Genomic DNA, 19,712 nt, shown 5'->3' with positions numbered 1-19,712 from the left:
TCAATTGACAATTCAGTTTCATTGTAGACAGATTGTGCGTCACTGGGTTCGTAACTAATTTATTGGAAGCAAAAAATCGGCATTTTCTTTTTTCATGAGTATGCGCGAAATAACGAAATAAGATTAAATGCAAAATATGCAAAATTTTATTCCATAGCTTCAGTGTTCACTTTATTGCAAAGTTTGTGAGTGTAGGAATTGAGAACAATGTTTTTCCTGATGGTCTTCGCTCATAAATTGCTATGTTGAGTTTTTCTATAACTATGAAGCTACAATTTAATTTGCATGTATTGTTTCCAACAGTCCAACTTTGCACACGGTTGTGTTCAACAAGTGCTACGAAATTATCAGGAAAGCTTACGAATTTAACCAGTGACATTTGCTACTACATTGTGTCTGGAAGTACGTGCAATAGAAGTAAACGGTACTCTGCTGAATGAAAAATTATATAGGCGAAACGTACTGTAGGTTGGAACAATCTAAATTAATGAATGTTGGAAGCCTGCTTCTCTCGGGAGGGCTCCAATGCAATAGGCTGACTGTGATCGAGCAAAAAGTTTCTCGAGAAAGTCGGACACTCATTCTATCACAAGCGAACTTTTTCTTTGCACTTTTATGCGACTATTGTGTCCTAGGTGAGTTTTACCTTTTCCGAAAATATTTCCGTTTCATATTTGCCAAAATAAATTTGATGGAATCACAGTTTATTAAAATAAAGGCACAGAGTTCTTAACAAAAAAAAATTCAATTTCACCTAATTCTATTCAGTTCTACACTGCTAATAACTTCCACTTTGAAAAACTGTCAAAATCTAATATCTATCGTATTAAACATGATCACACTTTACAGTTTTACTATACATAAATTTAAATGCAAGTACACCTCAAGCTCAAGATTTTCAATTTTATTTAGGTCGATGAATTAACAGAAATCCCTAGCAGTTCTAGTGACCATTAGAAACAATTATTTATCTGGTTTGCAAAATTATGAGACTAAATAAATAGATTCAAGAGTTAACTACCCCGGGTTTACAAAGGGAGGTCAAAAAAAGACAAGATTTTTGCACTATTACATCGTAAATTTAATTTGATTTTGATTTGATTTAATTTATTTAAATTTAAAAAGTTGGAATAGACTGGTGATTGGTTATCATACATTTGTAGGTAAACTTCTGAACATCTTCCAAGAAAATCAAATTTCCCTACCTAATTTATGATATCCGGCTTGGATCAGAATATTTTGGCTTAGGCAGGCTTTCCGTAGTCGGTAGAGATTTATGCTTTAATTTAATTTTTCATCGGTCAGTATTTGAGTCACTTAGATGTTCTATATGAGTGTGACATTCACTTCTGTAGATATAGGATTAACTGCTTTAGGAGCTTTTATAAGAGCCGTGTTATAAAAATTGTTACGGTCGAAAATGGATCAAACAAAAATGTGTGTAAATCGGTTATTTATTTTAATAAAAAATCAAACCATGTTTCTTTGTCAACTTTAATTCGTACAGAATAAAGGAAATATATTGACTCAAGCTTGCTTTTTAGCGAATGCGAATTGCCGGACCTTTTTCTTGAATCCTACCATCAAGTTTTTTACAGTCACTTTGTTCACCGCAGTTGATAACTGTCTGTCGTGAACTAGAATTTACACTTAAACTACTTTACTTTTTAATTTTTTTTATAGGGGGGGAGTTTGTAATGATTTATTTATGTACTAAAATATCTATTCAGAATTAGTATTGTGTGTTCTGCCACAAATGGTGACATTTCAACACTATTATAAATATTTGTACGCTTTTTAGTATTATTGAATGTTATTAGCTTTACTTTTTAATTCTATTACTTTTACTTGAGCTTATCGCTTTTACGATATGCAAACACGTATTTCGACACTTACTTAGCGTCTTCATCATGATCATGATCTTCCGTGTCTTCTTGAGATTCCCCTTTACGATTATCTAGTATTTTTCTATTGGGCGGAGCTCTGGTGTGTTGGGAGGGTTCACTGTTGGGTTGTTCGCGGCACAACAACGGTGTTAGATGATGAAAGACAACGGACGTTTTTTCATGCACCTGCACATGGTATTCCTGGTTGACGGAACCTTTCGCGATTAAAATGTTGCTCTTCAAACCAGAGAGACAGATGACATTTCCTTGCAAGCTTCGACAGCTTAATGTTTTTTTAAATCTCTGCGACCTTCCTTATTGTAGTTGTCATATAATTTTCCTGTCCAGGAAGCTGTTTAAAATCTATCCTGACTTAAGTTTTGTCATATCCCCCACCACGCAATCAAACTTCGTCAGTGTCTTCACATACAGGGTGAGGAAAAATCCGTGTTCAATGTTGTAGTCATAACTTTTTTCTTTCAATATTAAACAACAAAATATTTATACAAAATGTAGAAACATTAGCATGGTTTGTAATATTCACATCACGGACTCGAAATGCCCACCCTTGGCTTCAACGCACGAATTCAATCGTTTAGGGAAATTATCGACGATGAACGATAGTTTTTCCACAGATATGGCATCCCAGGCTTTGGTTAGACTAGCTTTCAAATGATCCAATGATTTGTGTGGTTTAGTACAGGCTATGGATTCAAGAATAGACCAAACGGAATAGTTCATTGGATTTAAATTAGGAGAGTTTGAAGTTAAATATCTCAGAAAAAGTCTGCTACAGAGTTCCAGTGTTTTTTTCGCTCCATACGATGGAGTCCAATCTTGTTGTAATGTCCATTTAGTTTTACCAAAATGTACACGTGCCCAAGGTGCCACTGTGTCGGTTACAATTTTTTGGCAAACAAATTGATTGATTTTTACACTCTTTTCAATGAATATTAAGGGGGTTTTACCGGTAGCCGTAATTTCCGCCCAAACCATCACCAAAACTGGATGATGTGATCGAGCTACGTTCATACGGTTAGAAGAGCCTTTAGGCAAAAGCTGACGGTAATTTTGGTGGTTATGAAATTGCTCCACAGTGAAAATTTTCTCATCGGTGAATAAAACTGTGCGATTCTTTCAAAAGAATCTTTGATTTTCGGTACCGATTTTCTTTCATCCTGTCATTTAGGTAATGATTTTTTGAAAATTTGTAACAACGTCATCCTAAATCCTTGTAATGAATAGTTCGTACAAATTTCGGGTCAATTTTTAATGATTTTGACACTTTTTGAATTGACCTTCTAGAATCACGGTTAATCCGGTGACGAATAATTATCCGGTTGCCAGGGGTCCTAGCGGTTCTTTTTCTGCCTCTTCCTGAACGGTCCTCTAAATTTCCCAGCTCATTATATCGTTTTATAGCGTCTCTAATGGTTTGTATAGGCATTTTCAAAATACAATACCTGCGATACTTACTGGACGCTTTTTTTTTGTTTATATAACTCGATCACCGCACTGCGTAAGGGGCCATCCGCAATCCACGTAGACAGCGGGGGAGGGGTAAATCGTTAAAAATCTTTCCACGTGGTATGTGGATGGCCCCTAATGGACTTGACTTCATTATGACACTTAATGCACACTGTTTCAAAGGAGATTTTACACATAGCCAAGGTTAAGAATTTCATAGGTAAGCTCATTTCAACATCTGTCAAATCTTAGTCATACACTGAAACAAAAAACACGGATAATTATTCCTCACCCTGTACAGCATTCGCAATCGCTGTCTGGCCGACTTGTTTTGCTTATCGTTATGATTTGGAGACACCGCCTGTTTGTAAGCCGACAGTCCGGCTCGTTTTTGGCTCGATTTACAGTTGTAGACGACACTCTCAGTTTGCTTACGACATCTCGGACGGAAAGGTCTGGATTCCGCTTAAAACTGCTGGCCACTCTTTGCGTCGTTTTTGCGGCCCTTGGATTTCGATTTCCTCCCGATCCTGTCTTCCTGGCAGCCAACAAACATTTCCAAACACTTTTATTGTGTTGATGACAGTTGATTTGGCCACATTCAACAATTTTGCCAGTTTGGCGTGCGAGTAGTGCGGATTTTCGCGATACACGAGCGAAATTCCGATTCGTTGCTTCTCTTGCTTCGATGTCATTTTCACAATTAAAGAGCGAATATCAAGCACACACGTCTTCAAAATGAGAGGTGTACCAGTTTTTTTTGATACACGATAAAAATATTACCGTAAATTTAAGTTGACCAATTTTTGACCGTTACATCCTTTAAATTATTTTCCCAAACGGGAATTTCTAGCAGTGTTAACATATGTACTTTATAATAAAAGGTAAAAATTTGTATTGTGTTTTCTGTACAAATTGTACATTTCCCAAGTAACACACAAAACATGTTAGAAAATAATTCTCAATAACAGTAGTCATATAAGAGTAAATATAAGCGCATTCGAAAACTTGTGTTGTTATTTTCTTACTCTGGAGATATTATTCCATATCATGAGTGTATTTCATGGATTGATAAATATAAACTCCCTTTGATTGTCTTTAAGTTGTGTTCATGATGTTATCAAAACAGTACAGAAAACAACCTAAAATAAAACATTTGTGAGAAGTTGTTCTTTATCAGTAATTCAACCACACTTTAAAAACAAGCTCTTTTTCTGGTTTTGGAGATGTTTTTCAATAACATGAGTTCAGCAAACAAAAACTATGATATAATTGGCACTTGTCTTCAAAATGTTTTCCCTATTATAACAACTGTGTAAAAATTTCCAGCCGAGGCAGCCGCGCCAGTTCAATATTACACGCCCAATAATAATTTACGTACCTGTAAAGTGCTTTTCCTTTGGCTGGTCTTAGTATTCAGCAGCCAATTACTTGATCATATTGTTATTAAAATCATTTAAACGATTTTATTCAAACTGTTTGAGTTGGATCGAAATGCGCCATGAAAATGTAAACAAACGCAACCAATGTCCCGCCAATTTTTGTTACCGTATATCTAACAACGTTTTCTAGTTTTGTTATATTTTATGTCTAGATAACGTTAAAACTATACAAAAACAATTTTAATACTCAAGCGACAGAAACAATTCGTTTTGAAAGGTTGACCATTGTTTTTATCATCAATTTATAATTAAATAAAAGTGCCGCTGACGAACACAATCTTCGATCTAGCTGCACTGCGCGTAACAATACATTTGCGCATGCGCTGGGTAAATGTTGTCATAGCAACATATTCGCGCATGCGCGCTAGTGTGGCAAATTCTGACCCACGAACGCGCGAGTTTTTTATTCCACTAGGTCAGTGCAGATCAACCCAGGAAAAAAGGAACCATTGCGATTTACTAGGCAAATAAGGAAGAGATGCCAGATAGTTGTTTACGAACAAAGCTCATGCTAGAGCGGGGGCCTAGTGTGGTTGGTAACGTCTCCGCCAACCACGCTCGACGCCTGGGTTCGAATCCCACCGCCGACATAGGTGTCGATGGTTGTGAGGTGGCGTGATCCACTCACAACCAACCCAACTGGTCTAGATTCAATCCTAGCCGACACCGGGAGATTTTCTGAGGCAAAAAATCTCTGGGATCACGCTTTCCATCGCATGAGGAAGTAAAGCCGTTGGCGCCGGTCCGTTAATAACGGGTCGTGAGTTAGGGTCCTGGGTGTGGAGTCGCCTCCCTGGGCGTCGGTGATTGGCCACAACAGTGGCGGAACTAGACCGACGGAAAATAAGCGAGAATAAAAAAAAAGCTCATGCTAAATTGAGACTCTTCGCAATTAAATGAATCAGCAACCATTCTGTAATGAATAATCTATTTTCCACTGATTTACAAACAAAAAACCGTATCCAATGAATGGCGCATAATTTTTTCAGAAGTAAAATGCAATGTTTCACCATGAAATTTGACGCGCACGTATAACTTTGTATTAAAAGCGTCAAATAGTTGGTCTAATATTATTGTTTATTTTTAGTGAATATTCGATACGCCATAATCACTATTTATTCCTTTGTAGTGCCTAACATAAAGCAGCGTTGTTCTACAATACTTCTATTTTGGAGTTTCATGCTTGTGTCAACGATGTTTTTATCAGTTAGTAATTACAACTTGAAAATAACTTGTTTTCCATGTTTTTTACCGCATTGGTACTCGAGATGTATTTTGCAGCTTCAGTCTAACAAGTTGGCTTGCTTTCATGCAGTTATATAATACTTCATATAGCACCAGTACTTGTTATAGTAGCCTTCAATTTTTGCGCTTTTCTGGTGATAGAGAAGTCATGGAAAAGGTAATGTCAACTGAAATCTATAACTGAAGGTTGTATTAGAGGAGTTATCTCAACTGTTCTATAACAACGTGTGTTACTTGGGTTTCGCTTAAAGTGCAGAAGGTACATTCTATTTCATTTTTGAAGTAGAATACTTCTCTCAGGAAGTTCGGCTACATAGGGATGTGAAATGAAAATCTAAAACCGAAAAAAGTGAAAAATTTGTCCAATTTCAAATGCTAATAAATCGGTTAGTATTCGATGGATTTCCTTCGTTCTTGCAGCAATAGATTGGAAAATTTTCTAAGATTCTTCCCAAAATAAGATAATTGTAATTTTATTATTCACACTATTGTACTATTGAAAATAGTCAAGCCTTGTCAAAACGAAAAATTCGACCTCTGATTGGTCGTTATATGCTTACTTCCCAAGCACGGTCGACAGGATCATATACCTTGCAATTGAAAACATGCTATTTGGCCTATATAAGAGCCTGTTTCAGCCGGAGCCGCTCATAATAGTTCTAGACAGCGACAACAGCAGACGTCCTTCCTTAGCAGCAGCACTAGCCCTGCGGTTGGTCACCACGTCACAGGAGCAGCGCGGTTTTCCTCAGCGTGTGTCGCCAGACAGCCATTATTCCCCCCGTGTTGGGGCAGCATGAAGATTGCCATCAAGAAATCCAATTTCGGAAATCAAAATGCCTTTTTCAAGGCAAATAAACAAGTCATTGAAAGTTAATAATTTTTGTCAACGCAAGCAAGCACTCTGTGTTGCATCCTAGCAATTTAAATTTGTCGCACCCGTCTAATTTACTGAATGTGAAATAGCTTCCACAGTGCAGTGCAGTGTATCTTAATTACCCCAATGTTAGGGCAGCTCAAAGGTTGTAATTAGCAATCGATTTTGAACCGCAACATGCTTTTTTCAAGGCAAATAAAAAAAAATTATTGAAGGTAAATAATTTTCTGGCATCAACACAAGCAGACATTATGTGCGGGATGCAATCAAATTCTGTTGTAGTTGTCTAATTTTTACTTTTACTTTATTTTTACTGTAGGGGCAACGCAAAGGCTGCGATCAGCATGACCAACTTTGAATAACAAACTGCCCTGTTAGACCGCATTCACAAAGACAGTTAGTTCGACTATGCAGAGCTAATATGAAGTCGATTCAATCAATCAGCAGTAACAGAATTTCGTCGTCTCCCAGTTGCCAAGTTCAACATGATGCAACACGCAACAGCGAGCAAACGAAATCGCTTGATGTTACAAACCGCAATAAGATACGGGTTAAAACCGTTGCGTATGTGAGAGCACCATCGGTGTTTATTCGCTGGATACAAAAATCAAATGCGAATTGTGGAATAATTCGTCTGAAGAACATAAGGAAATGGTAAACCTGAAATGAAAGGCGTGGCCTATTACGTAGCACCCTTCGGCTATAAAAGAGTGTTTCTGGGAAAACTAGCTACATTCATTAGTCGGAAGGTGAACTGGATGGACCGTCCACAACGTTGACAGCAGTAACAGCAGATATTGGCACTCAGCAGTAACAGACCATAGCAGCGGGTCGCGCCTGTGGCTGCCTTCAAATTAAACAAATCACTTGCCCTGTGGTTGGTTACCACGTCTCAGGCCTCTGCCAGGCTGAACGCCAACGCGAGCGATCGGGCGAGATTTTTGCGGTACATCAGCCGGCACTTCCTCTAATGGAAAAGTAGGATCATTTTGTTTAGAAGAATATTACTGTCGGTAATATTACAGAGACGCGATTGCATCATATCAGATATGGAATTGAACCATTGTTATTTTGAGGACAAATAAAACACTTAATTTGAAGAGTTAATAGCTTTGGGTACCAGTAGCAGTATGGTAACAGCCTCAGCGGTAGGTGCAGCCGGTACTTCCCTAAGGCCGATGTAATAAGGAAGTAAATGGAAGCGGCACGGCGAAACAGTTCGGGTGTTCTCAGACGCGCGTCATTTTTCGTACGATAGCGGCGGTATTAGCGGTAGATGCATTTGCCAACACTTACTCCAGTAAAGCCGTGTCTAATTTTCAATGTGAAAACACCTTTCTATTGTGTTGGCCGTGCTCATTAGGCCTCTGCCAGGCTAAACGCGATAAGCGGCGCGAACCGATACGCCGGCCGTAGGTTAATTTACAGCCGTAAGTAGAGCTGTGTAAAAGTATTCTACTTCAACCTTGCGGTCGTGGCTTTGCACACAACCCTCCTGTGATTTTTTTCGTGTAAACATATGTTAAAGCGATTCGATTGTTATAATCTGAGCCTTCAGGCTGCTGCGATTTCGAACCATAGAAGCATGTCCAAGTGGTTCATCTAGTATCAATATACACGCAAAACTTAACTTGTTACTTTAAAAGCAATAGTGCAAAATTGCCCTTTAGGTAACAAATCTGTTACCTAAAAGGCAATAAAGTTCTTCCCCAGTCAAATAACAACATATTCTGTCATGTATTTTGTAGGTGTTACGGGAATACGGCTATCTAACGATGGTCGTTTCAACCACATGCAAAAAAAAAGAGAGAGAGAGAGAGAGAGAGCTGCCACTTACTTTTAATGAGATAATTTAAAAGCAACTCAAATATCTTATTGAAGGTATAGCGAGATATGATATCAAAATTTTATAATATTTTCATATCAATGTATGAAACGTGAATATCTTTCGAATAATGCGATAAGTTCTCATAGCTAAATAGGTTATTGATGAGTTATGATTTTGTAATGCTCTCCTGCCCGGGTAAAGGGGATAGAAATGAACCTTATCGCTGCATGCTAACACATGCATTGCGGTTCTTGGCTGTATGTTCTCCGGCAGAAACACATACAAGCGTGTAGCACTCATATATTTTGTTACTTTTGGGTATTCACACTTTGTGTCTCATGCGTGGTCATAGAACACAAAAAGTAATAAAATGTTGCACCAAAGCAACAAAATCTTCTCCTTTTCTGTTGGGTAGGTATCTAATATTGGACGCGTTTTTAGTGAGCTTGTTTCGGAAACAAATTACTATTGCCAAAAAGAGTGGAGGAGTTGGAAAAATACATAGTAGGCTGTATTTGTGATTATCAAATGCGAGAAATAGATGGGAAAAATCACAGGAGGGTTGTGTGCAAAGCCACGACCGCAAGGTTGAAGTAGAATACTTTTACACAGCTCTACTTACGGCTGTAAATTAACCTACGGCCGGCGTATCGGTTCGCGCCGCTTATCGCGTTTAGCCTGGCAGAGGCCTAATGAGCACGGCCAACACAATAGAAAGGTGTTTTCACATTGAAAATTAGACACGGCTTTACTGGAGTAAGTGTTGGCAAATGCATCTACCGCTAATACCGCCGCTATCGTACGAAAAATTACGCGCGTCTAAGAACACCCGAACTGTTTCGCCGTGCCGCTTCCATTTATTTCCTTATTACATCGGCCTTAGGGAAGTACCGGCTGCACCTACCGCTGAGGCTGTTACCATACTGCTACTGGTACCCAAAGCTATTAACTCTTCAAATTAAGTGTTTTATTTGTCCTCAAAATAACAATGGTTCAATTCCATATCGGATATGATGCAATCGCGTCTCTGTAATATTACCGACAGTAATATTCTTCTAAACAAAATGATCCTACTTTTCCATTAGAGGAAGTGCCGGCTGATGTACCGCAAAAATCTCGCCCGATCGCTCGCGTTGGCGTTCAGCCTGGCAGAGGCCTGAGACGTGGTAACCAACCACAGGGCAAGTGATTTGTTTAATTTGAAGGCAGCCACAGGCGCGACCCGCTGCTATGGTCTGTTACTGCTGAGTGCCAATATCTGCTGTTACTGCTGTCAACGTTGTGGACGGTCCATCCAGTTCACCTTCCGACTAATGAATGTAGCTAGTTTTCCCAGAAACACTCTTTTATAGCCGAAGGGTGCTACGTAATAGGCCACGCCTTTCATTTCAGGTTTACCATTTCCTTATGTTCTTTAGACGAATTATTCCACAATTCGCATTTGATTTTCGTATCCAGCGAATAAACACCGATGGTGCTCTCACATACGCAACGGTTTTAACCCGTATCTTATTGCGGTTTGTAACATCAAGCGATTTCGTTTGCTCGCTGTTGCGTGTTGCATCATGTTGCAACTTGGCAACTGGGAGACGACGAAATTCTGTTACTGCTGATTGATTGAATCGACTTCATATTAGCTCTGCATAGTCGAACTAACTGTCTTTGTGAATGCGGTCTAACAGGGCAGTTTGTTATCCAAAGTTGGTCATGCTGATCGCAGCCTTTGCGCTGCCCCTACAGTAAAAATAAAGTAAAAGTAAAAATTAGACAACTACAACAGAATTTGATTGCATCCCGCACAGAATGTCTGCTTGTGTTGATGCCAGAAAATTATTAACCTTCAATAATTTTTTTTTATTTGCCTTGAAAAAAGCATGTTGCGGTTCAAAATCGATTGCTAATTACAACCTTTGAGCTGCCCTAACATTGGGGTAATTAAGATACACTGCACTGCACTGTGGAAGCTGTTTCACATTCAGTGAATTAGACGGGTGCGACAAATTTAAATTGCTAGGATGCAACACAGAGTGCTTGCTTGCGTTGACAAAAATTATTAACTTTCAATGACTTGTTTATTTGCCTTGAAAAAGGCATTTTGATTTCCGAAATTGGATTTCTTGATGGCAATCTTCATGCTGCCCCAACACGGGGGGAATAATGGCTGTCTGGCGACACACGCTGAGGAAAACCGCGCTGCTCCTGAGACGTGGTGACCAACCACAGGGCTAGTGCTGCTGCTAAGGAAGGACGTCTGCTGTTGTCGCTGTCTAGAACTATTATGAGCGGCTCCGGCTGAAACAGGCTCTTATATAGGCCAAATAGCATGTTTTCAATTGCAAGGTATATGATCCTGTCGACCGTGCTTGGGAAGCAAGCATATAACGACCAATCAGAGGTCGAATTTTTCGTTTTGACAAGGCTTGACTATTTTCAATAGTACAAAAGTGTGAATAATAAAATTACAATTATCTTATTTTGGGAAGAATCTTAGAAGATTTTCCAATCTATTGCTGCAAGAACGAAGGAAATCCATCGAATACTAACCGATTTAATAGCATTTGAAATTGGACATATTTTTCACTTTTTTCGGTTTTAGATTTTCATTTCACATCCCTATGTAGCCGAACTTCCTGAGAGAAGTATTCTACTTCAAAATATGACATTAGGATTAAAAAGGTATATCTTTTCTAGACGGGAAATTAATCCGCGATCTCGCTGTCTGCAGCATGGTTTTTCATCCATTAAACTAATAAAAAAATATATCCATACTATCCCAATGGTAAACTTTTGTTGCGCTTGCTCACCTCCACCGCTGTACAGTAATTGCTTTGCGAAAGTTAGTTTTGTGACTGAGAAAATGTCGCACCCAGATTCTCCATCAAATGTTTGACATGTTGGTGTTTTTTGCTCAATTGTTAAGAAACGCGGCACTCATCGCGGGTATAGCTTCTGCATGCGTAAACATTCTAATTATACATATTTATTTATTTATCATCACCGACTACAATATCGCACGGTAATAGAAATGGATGTTTTTCGGATGGTTTAAATGGAGTTTGATAAATTTCCCATGTAAGCTTACTTGCAAAAAAATTCTGCGCCCTTGCGAGCAACCTTCCTGCAGTTAACCGGAAATAGATCTAATCCTCCAGGTTTGCCCAGAAATCGATGGGACGCAACTTGGGGACGTTGGGCGGGTTCGCTAATTTGGATACCATATCGATGTTCAGCCGCTCCATCTCCTCCAACGATCGCTTCGGGTAAAAGGCAGACGCCAGTTTCGGCCAAAACATTCCCTTCTCGCTGATTGTAAGCCACAGCAACACCTTATTGGGGAACATGGTGTTTGTAACGAATTTCACATCGGTGCCTACTTTCTTCGTGGGGGAAGTAAAATACGAAGTGCCCTGCCAGTCGTTGCCTTCCTGGGTGGGACAGGTCTCGTCGTCCATCACCATGCTGCGATTTACCGGAAAAATCGACTTCATCTTATTAAGGCGCTGTCGGTGCGTCATTGTCTGCAGCTCCGAGACCAGTGGACGGGACAGCCGCTTCCTGACATGTATTTCCATGTTTGCCAGGTACTTTTTCACTGTTTGGCCGGTTGCACCGACCTCCCGGCCAAGCGCATGCAGCGATGTAGCCACTTCTTCCTCGGTCCTCTGCAGTATCCTTTGGAGCTTCTTGTTGCTCAGGGTCGTCGGCCATCCGAAACCGGGCTCTTTTTCGAGGTTATGATTGTCGTCCAATAGTACCAAGATGTTGTGGATGCAAAAACGGGCGTATCCGGTGTCTACGAACTGCCGCACGATGTCCGTTTTTGACACGACTGGGTACCGTTCTTTGAACGCGCACACTTCTGAACGGAGTAGCTTCACTGTTTTTGCCATCATGGTTAGAGTTCGACTGTTAGAGCTGTCAATTTTTTCCTGCTGACTCATAGGTTGCTATGATTGATGCTGCATGGGTAGGTTCATTAGTGTGTGTGACAATATTCATTGGTTCAGCGATTTCTGTCCATTTTTTTATCGCAAACGTTACACGTCGTTGAACAAGCGAATACATTTCTCCAAGGGATTGTTGTAGCCATTGTTGGTTCTGTATCACCAGATAGCCAGGAGGTTATTGTTATGAAAATGACGAAGACGGATATTTATTGGCATTTGCTCGAGTAATGTAGGGCACTCAATTATCCCTTAAAAAAAAGCTGCGCTTTTCCACATTGATAGCGACTCTAAACAAATAATTTGACATCCGTCAGGGTGAGGGGAATGTTCGACTAGGTCGTTCCAAGAGAGTGAGCGTAACGCAAACCGTACAAATTTCTGCTGTACTTGTTCAATTGCGATGTTTGTCCTAGACAGTGCGGGAACCGAACAGGTGAACAGGTGACTCCAGAACGCTGCGCATCAACGTGCAACGGGGTGACTTTAGAGCAAAAATGTTCGTGAATTCAGAAGTGTGTCGGCGAATATACCCCAGTACAGTTAAAGCTTTGGCAGTCATGAAGTTGAGCTCTTCGTCAATTGTCACTCCGAAATCGCAGATAGACGTGACATGTATACTGGTGATGAGTTGTATTGGTAACAAACTGTTATTGTTTTCCTGAAGGGCAGTGTGGTCATCCGGAGGCACAATTACACGAAATAATTTGAGGTCATCGACGAACGAGAGGTCATGAGCAGGTGCAGATCATTTACGTAGACGTCAAATAACAGTGGTCCAAAAACACTACCTTGGGGCACGTCAGATGTGAACCAACGCGTTCCTTTGCGATTCCTATGATCCTCACTAGCTCGCACATTTTTACTTAACGGTGATTTAGTACAATATCGCGATTTTGCTCTGGGATATGCCAGCGTGCCTGCTGACTATAAATAATAAATTAAGCAAACCAATACTTTACGGTTAAATTAGCTGGAGCAGATGTTCCGTAACACTCATCAAACAATTGCTTTGTTTAAAAAGTATTTTTTCCAACCGAGAAGCAATGGTTAATCAAAAACACGTAATTCACTTTTTTTCATGATAACTAAAATAACGGAAATAGCGTTATTTCGAGAGCAATAACTAAGAACGAATCAAAAACACACCGTTTATTTTCAACAGGTCAGTCAGGCCAATGACTATTCAGCCCAAGTAGTTTATTAATGGTAGCAGTGCTTCAATGTCATGTTGTTTTTATGAAATTTTGTTAAAATCATACCCCTTTCGAAATTGAAGGAACAGGGTCTTTTCAAAAAGTTTCTTGCGGATTCAGGATTACGTTATGTTATACCATTCAATGAAGCAATTAAATGTTCATATAGAAATGATGGTTCAAGCACGCACTTAAATTTCATTTTATGTAAAATTTGGTTCTAGTAGAAGGTTTCAACCTGCATCTTTTCTTGATTGGTCAGCCCCTTATGTGAGTCGGTAGACCGTGTTGAAGATTTGAAAATTTATATCACCTAGCTAATTCAACAAATCCTTTTGAATTATTTCAGTGACATGGTTAGAAATCGTTAACACATTTCACATTTTTGAACTGGATGTAATTTGAATAAACTAATAGGGAAGGTTTTTTGAAAATTAATTACGAATTGTTAATATTAATATATATAATATAATTGTTTATTAGTTTATATTAAATATTAAGGTCAGTTCATTTTTGATGGTGAATGTTGGAAGTTCCCAGTTTAGAACCAATGAACTGCCTGGATGATCCTTGTTTTGCTAGGTTGTCAGAAGGTTTATTACCCTCGGAGTTACAGTGGTTGGGTACCCACCCAAGTAACACACAAAACATGTTAGAAAATAAGTAACAACGAAAGTAGTCATATAAGTGTACTACAACCGCAATTGAAAACTTGTGTTATTATATTGTGTTTGAAGTTGTTTTCCATCAGTAATACAACCGCATTTCGAAAACAAGCTCGTTTTTTCTGGTTTTGGAGATGTTTTTAATAACATGAGTTCAAGAATGGCTATCACTATCACTTGGTCTTTTCGTAAGACATTACACCATCTAATAACAACACTACGTACCTGTAAAATGCTTTTCCTTAGTACAGTAGTCTTAGCATTCAACACCCAACTTAAAATTACTTGATCAAATTATTATTTAAATTATACGAACGATTTGTATATTTATTCGAAGCGGGTCAAAACACGCCATCAAAAGATAAACAAAACGCTTGCAGTGTAACCAATATCACTTCAGATTTTTGTTATTGTATATCTAACAACGTTTTCTAGTTTTGTTAGATTTTTTTCAGATCACGTTGAAACTATGCGAAAACAATTTCAATATTCAAGCGAAAGAAAGAACTCTTTTTTAAAGGTTGAATATTATTTTTTGTCATCATGTTATAATCAATTTAAACTGCCACTGATAAAAAAAATTGCCGATCTAGTTGCACTGCGCAGACACAACACATTTGCGCATGCGCTGGTTAACAGTTGTCATAGCAACAGATTTGCGCATTGCCGTATTAGTACTCGAGATGTATTTTGCCACTTAATTATATCAAGTTGGCTTGCTTTCATGCAGTTATCGGTACTTGTTCTACTAGCCTTCATGTTTTGCGCTTTTCTGGTGATATTGATGTCATGGAATAGGTAACGTCAACTATTCTATACCAACGTGTGTTACTTGGGCAAGATACAGACGGTTAGAGCCTCCCTAATGTACACAACATTGAAAGGCTACTCTTGAGTGAACAGAATAAAAATTCATTAATTTCAATTCTATGTTAGCCAATATGTCAGCAAAGGTTCATTCAATTTTGAGAAGGTCCAGAGTATCTCAATAGCTTGGATATAAATTTGGGATGGTATTGTTTGTTTCCTTTGGAGCCGAGCGTATTTTTTTCCATTTCTTCGTTAATAAAATAAGCTAGAACAATGATTTAAGCCATTTGGCAAGAAAAGCGATGTAGCGATGACGATGACGATTTACAATGCGGGCTCTCGAATTGAATTAAGAACGTTAGAGTTTTCCTTCTTCCGCTCAGTCAAGGCAGGCTCAGTCAAGGCAGGCTGTCGAATGCCACTTTTCATTATGTAAATTTGATGACGCGCTCTATCTCGTGAGCAGCGTGTCATGTGCTAATAATATTTTTCAAACGCACGATTCTGTAGCTAGCGAAAATTTATGCGAATTAATAAAATCAGTCGAAGTAGTCATCACTTAACCTAACTGACTATGACTGTAAGCACAGAGCGGGAGCCTCTCAAAATCAGATAACCTTGAAGCGCGTTTCATGAGACAATCAAAACGGTTTTTATATTACAGAACATTGCCATAGGTTCATGTTTGACTAGCAGAACTCTGCCATCTGGCTGAAGTTGAATTCTTTTGCGTTGAATAATTATGAATGTTTGGCTGAACTGTTTTTGATTACCATAGTTTACACAAAGACGCGATTTTGTTAGGTTGTTAGACTTAAAAACTTTCAACATGCCATGTGCTACTTAGGAATAGTTTACAGTGTTGCTTGCAGAATATAATAATAACCCAGTACAATGTTTTGATATAAAGACGGCAACTCTGTCTCACATATTACCTCAGTAAATGTAATGTAGTTTTGCTCAATAGTCATCACATCAACGATTCCTTTGAATTAGAGATAATTGCAAGTTTATTTCAAAGAGGCTAAATGTACAAGTTCTGCGTACGTGCTTTCTGTGGGATCGTGATTTACTGAGACAAATGTCTGGTAGATGCCGAGATGCGTTGGGTGCGTAAATTATTATCTATCAGGCAGAGTTCCGGTATTGTGGCAGTTTGAAAGCATGTTTTTTTGCAGATGACTTGCGAGAAAAAAAAAAAGTTATATTAGTCTCATGATGACTCGGCTTCATACGTACAATTTTCAGAACACAATACTGATCTTCATTTCAAATTAACTACCAATATTTTCACTCAAGTGGCATGAGTAAGTGGCAGTAAATGCCAAAATTTTTAACTTTCAAGTATTCTTATACTGGATCATAATCTAATTTCCATGTTTATCGTTAATCATGGCAGGCAACTGGTAAAAACCTCGTTAATTAAATAAATAAATAAATCAATAAATGCAGGCAACTACGCAACTTAGTTATAACAATCGATATCGTTGCGAAGTTATACTAAAATGATAAAATTGTAAATTGTTTTGGGAATGAAGCATGAACAAGTAAATATTTGCACGACAACAAAATCAATCATGTTGGATAGTCTGTTTTTGTTTCAACGATTAGTGTTTGGATTTGTCTGTTGTTATTTTTAAGTGCAATACGCATTTTTTATTGATAAGCAGAGCGAAAATTTCCGTCCACTTTAATTGACCTTTCTTCAGTTATCAATATTCTGATTCGTTCGTCTACTTTTTTTTTAACTAGGATGAACAAATGATGATGGGGCACAATTAATTACAATTATTTCTCCTTCAGTCGCAAGCCAAACAAGTGTCTAGTGCTCAAACCCGAAAGCATAGCCGTCCTTGCAGTAAGTTCGAAAAATGGAAATTGTTTTCTTTGTTTAGGGTTTTGTTATTTTTTCATCGTCGTTCGCGTTCGCTTGCGTCAGTTTGGCTGAAAAACTTTTTCTTTGCTTCCTGGTGCCATTCATTCTATTGTACGTTGTACCTTGTGTAAACGGAACCCCGCAGTGTTTAATTACCCGGTCTGGTTAGCCAACCCACCGTACTTACGTTCGTTTTCAGATCTTTCTCATGGGTTTGAGAAACTTCATGTAACCAAGAGATTTGCTTCCATTGTGGAAAGCGACTCATTAGGTCTAATAAAAAATTGAGTAAGATTTTCCGCTTCCATGATGACGGAAAATAGTACCTTTTCCCTTCTAATGAGAGAAAGGTTCCTTTTCTTATTTTCTTGCAGTAAACTTGTACGGCTTAGTCATTTTCGAGCCTTATCAGAATATTTGATCTGAGTAAATAGAGAATATCACATTTGCATGGCATTAACTTTACAACTCTTTTAATAACTCCTAAATTGTTTCTTTTTTTATTATAGATGTAAGTTACGGTTACGTAGTTGATCAGCAGCCCATTGGACGCGAGTTGTTCTACCATTTTTGCAAAGTCAAACGACCACAGTATTTCCGGTATCTCTCGTTCCTGGATGACGCCTCCAAGTAAGTCCTTGATAACCATCAGCAAGTGTGAAATGTAACCATCAGTAATATTTTCTTTTGTTATTATTGTTTGTTATTATTAACTAAATTGTTGTGACATTTCGAATATCCATTTTATAGCATACTGGTCAAAGGCTTTATACTGTTGACTTGTGAGATAATTACTGGAAAATGCATGTTTGATTTATTGTCCTCATCAACATGCTTAGACCGTTGACTCTTCGGCTAATGACGTACTGAGGCGTCAAATGAAGCGAAGCGTTGAGCGTATGAGAAGCGTTGGGTGAAGTTTCCTATGACATACTGGAGCGAGCGTCGCAAATGCATTGTGTTGTCATATTTTTAGATTCCAGGAGCAGTTTTGATTGAAGGAAATATGAATTCGTCCAATAAAGATTTTTTTGCTTCTTCAAGCACGGTAAATTACGTGTTTAGTGAACATAGAAATTTTTTTATGAAATAAAATAATATTACTGAAGTAAGTTGCGCTACAGACGTAGTAAAAAATATAAGAAATTATTCTAAATTTTAAACCCGTTGACCCCGAGCAACGTTCAACTAGTTTATAATATCTGTTAGGATTTGAATAACCCATGTGAGCACAGCCAATTACTCAGCGGCTTGCGTTTCCGCGACCAAAGAAGTTCAGCATACTAGATTCCTGGCCATTCGAATCAAAACTCAACAAAATATCAATCGAAAATACCAGTGTTATTTTCCCGACGACCTGAAAATTTTTCCCGATAGTATTTTCTATCCTACCCTTTTTCTTTTTTAAGATTTAAGACCAAAATCAAACAAACATAAAGCACCTAGCGATATCGGGTTTAGTCTGAACATGGTATTACTGCACTAACATTTTCTAAATATTTTAACATTTTCTAAACGAAAATGTATTTTATTTGCTTTTTTTTTCAATCACAAAACAAAAGCAAAGAAAATATAAAGCATCTAGCGATGAAAGATTTAGTCTGAATATGGTATAACCGCGTACGTATACGCGCGTCAAAACAGTACTCGTTCTGTTTCGCCGCCTCTACCGACGCGTCTTTGCCGCTCCAGTATGACGGGTTTGAGCGTTTCATCTTGACGTTCGAAAAAGTAGCCTAGACGCCTTTGCGACGCTTTTTACTACGCTTCATTTGACGCCTCAGTATGTCATTAGCCTTCGAGTAAAAAAAAAATCCCTCCGCAGTCCGAGCGTTGTTGCCTTATTAATCTTGAAAAGTTTGAACGCTCCAGGAGACTCCCTCAAGCCGGATTTGTGGCCTAGTTTTTAGATAGTTCGCCGAGAATTCTCTCTCTGAACTTTCGTTCTATGCAATGGTCACTTCGATACGATTTGTTTCAACCTGGAGTATAATTGTATGTCAAGTGTGTAATGCTTGTAGCCCTGTTATTGACTTATTGTAAAATGGTCTCAATGTAAAATTTAATGTATATTCTCAACAAAACTTGATGGAATTATTATGCCTTTAAGAGGATGGCTCGAACAGCTTTTTCCCCATCCACTAACTTTCATAGAGACCAATAAGATCAGATGGAATTAGACTAATCTATCTAAACAGACATTTTCCAATTCTTGTGGAGTGCCTCAAGGAAGCAATCTTGGACCATTGCTGTTTGATACTTTTTCTCAACGATATCGACAATATTTTACGCTAATGATGAAAAAATTTATAAGATTATCAAGAGCCTTGCAGGCTGTGTCGAAGTTCAGAGGACGGTGAACTGTTTTGTGGAGTGGTATTTCCGTGTTTCCGTCCTAACTATTAGCCTTTTCAAATACAGCCGTACATCCTTCTCACGTAAAATGACACCGATTGTATTTGACTACACCATAGCA

General features: G+C 38.5%; 1 protein-coding gene across 9 annotated transcripts in view; it reads left to right on the top strand.

The window, feature by feature from the left end:
• LOC129721809 (G protein-coupled receptor kinase 2) overlaps window positions 1-19,712 on the top strand; it is a 151,505-nt gene that overhangs the window by 73,659 nt on the left and 58,134 nt on the right. For all 9 annotated transcript variants that reach the window (XM_055674882.1, XM_055674855.1, XM_055674828.1 and 6 more), the window contains one exon: window positions 17,746-17,866. In XM_055674882.1, coding sequence (XP_055530857.1) covers window positions 17,746-17,866 — 121 coding nt within the window. The remainder of the gene's footprint in view (window positions 1-17,745; window positions 17,867-19,712) is intronic.

This window comes from Wyeomyia smithii, chromosome 1, assembly GCF_029784165.1.
Source record: "Wyeomyia smithii strain HCP4-BCI-WySm-NY-G18 chromosome 1, ASM2978416v1, whole genome shotgun sequence".
In the NCBI taxonomy this organism is placed as follows: domain Eukaryota; kingdom Metazoa; phylum Arthropoda; class Insecta; order Diptera; family Culicidae; genus Wyeomyia; species Wyeomyia smithii.
Note: the sequence above shows the minus strand (reverse complement) of the source record. Positions and strands in the feature narration are given on the sequence as shown.